This window comes from Buceros rhinoceros, unplaced genomic scaffold (assembly GCF_000710305.1).
Source record: "Buceros rhinoceros silvestris isolate BGI_N320 unplaced genomic scaffold, ASM71030v1 scaffold18362, whole genome shotgun sequence".
Taxonomy (NCBI): Eukaryota; Metazoa; Chordata; class Aves; order Bucerotiformes; family Bucerotidae; genus Buceros; species Buceros rhinoceros.
The window spans coordinates 1-1,425 of record NW_010399782.1 but is presented as its reverse complement, the minus strand read 5'-3'; the positions used below and the strand labels follow the sequence as shown (position 1 = coordinate 1,425).

The following is a 1,425-nucleotide window of genomic DNA, read 5'->3' as shown; positions in this document are numbered from 1 at the left end:
GACAGCCACTCCTCCTGTCGCAGCCGTGTTTACAAGAGCTCAAGTTCTCTGGGCACGAGGAAGAAAAACCTTCTCTCGTACCTTTCACATAATTTCAGATTACTCCTTACGGATCCCGAGCACAACCTTTCCAAAGCACACTCCGTCCCACAGGGCACAGACACATGGAGCCAGCCTCCTCCACTCCTAAATCACGAGGAGGTTTTACCCACTCAGACAAGAAAGAGCACAAGTGAGGAGTAACAGAGGAGTGGGAAGAAAAAGAAGGGGCCTTTAGAGACCGGAACCAAACAGCCCGGCAGGCAGCTCTAGGTCTGACAGCGTCTCCAGCCAGCGGGACAGCAGCAGGCTCTCGCCAAGCCGCAGGTGGTACCTGCTCCCGTCGAGCACTGCAGAGAGTTTTGCTGCCAGGCGGGAGCAGAGAAGCGATTGTAAACGGCTGTTTCCCGTGGGCACGGGGCTCCATCACAGCCAGGGGTCCATAAACATCCCAGGTCCCCCCAGATGAGGAATACAAGGGTTCTGGTTCCCCTCACCCCGTCCCCTTTCAGCTCCGAGGGTACTGTGGAGCAGGTACAACGTGCTGTGCAGGTCAGAGCGCGCCCCCCCTGCCGCTGCCACTCGCTCTCCTCCCCTCCACATCTGCCCCGCTGCCAGGAGCTTCACCAACTACAGCCTCCTGCTCCCAGCCCCACAGTCTCCTCCCGTCCTGCCTTCCTCCTGGGTACAGGACCCTTGCCCTCCTCAAGGTCCCTCCTTTTGACTCCAGTTTCTTCACCCTTTTTTCCACACAGGCTGCACTCTGGCACCTCTTCCAGCTCCTCTCCTCCCAGCTTTCCACACCTGACAACCCCCAGGCTCCGTCCCTGTCCCCGCTTTCTTTCCTCAGAGGCCATTCACATCCTATTGTCCACAAACTGCCCCACGGGAGGGAGGGAGAGATAGAGAGAGGGAAGGAGGGAGAGAGGGAGGAAGGGAGGTGGCCTGGGGTTGACCCACGGCAGGTGGCAATGTCGAGGTGACCTACCAGCAGCGGTGACCAGCAGGCCGAGAGGACACACATGATCCCCAAAAGCTGGATCAGTGTCTCCATGGCGATTCGCCCCCACTGCTTGCTGGAGTGAGATGCTGTTGCTTTAGTCCGACAACGAGACACCAAGGCCTTGATGGTGGCCAGGTTACACGCCACTGTCACTATGAGGGAGAGGAGCCCCAGGACGGCGAAGGTGGAGGCGAAGAAGAGGCTCCCGCTGAGCTGGCTGTCGCCGGTGCTGATGAAGCACCAGGTGCCGGGCCACTGCAGCGCATACTGGCCCCAGCCGGCGATGGGCAGCAGGGAGAAGGCAAGCACGGCCAGCCAGATGCCCAGCAGCACCGCCTTCGTCACTCGCGTCTTCATGTGGCTGGCGTACCAGTGGGGCGCGC

General features: G+C 60.1%; 1 protein-coding gene across 1 annotated transcript in view; it reads right to left on the bottom strand.

Annotated features, from left to right (window-relative positions):
• The window catches only part of PTGER3 (prostaglandin E receptor 3 (subtype EP3)), a gene marked incomplete at its 5' end in the record, with an annotated part of 8,839 nt that extends 7,422 nt beyond the window's left edge, over nucleotides 1-1,417 (bottom strand). Inside the window, one exon of the mRNA XM_010131625.1 lies at nucleotides 1,028-1,417. Within this exon, the coding sequence (XP_010129927.1) occupies nucleotides 1,028-1,417 (390 nt within the window). The remainder of the gene's footprint in view (nucleotides 1-1,027) is intronic.
• Nucleotides 1,418-1,425: the final 8 nt, after the last annotated feature.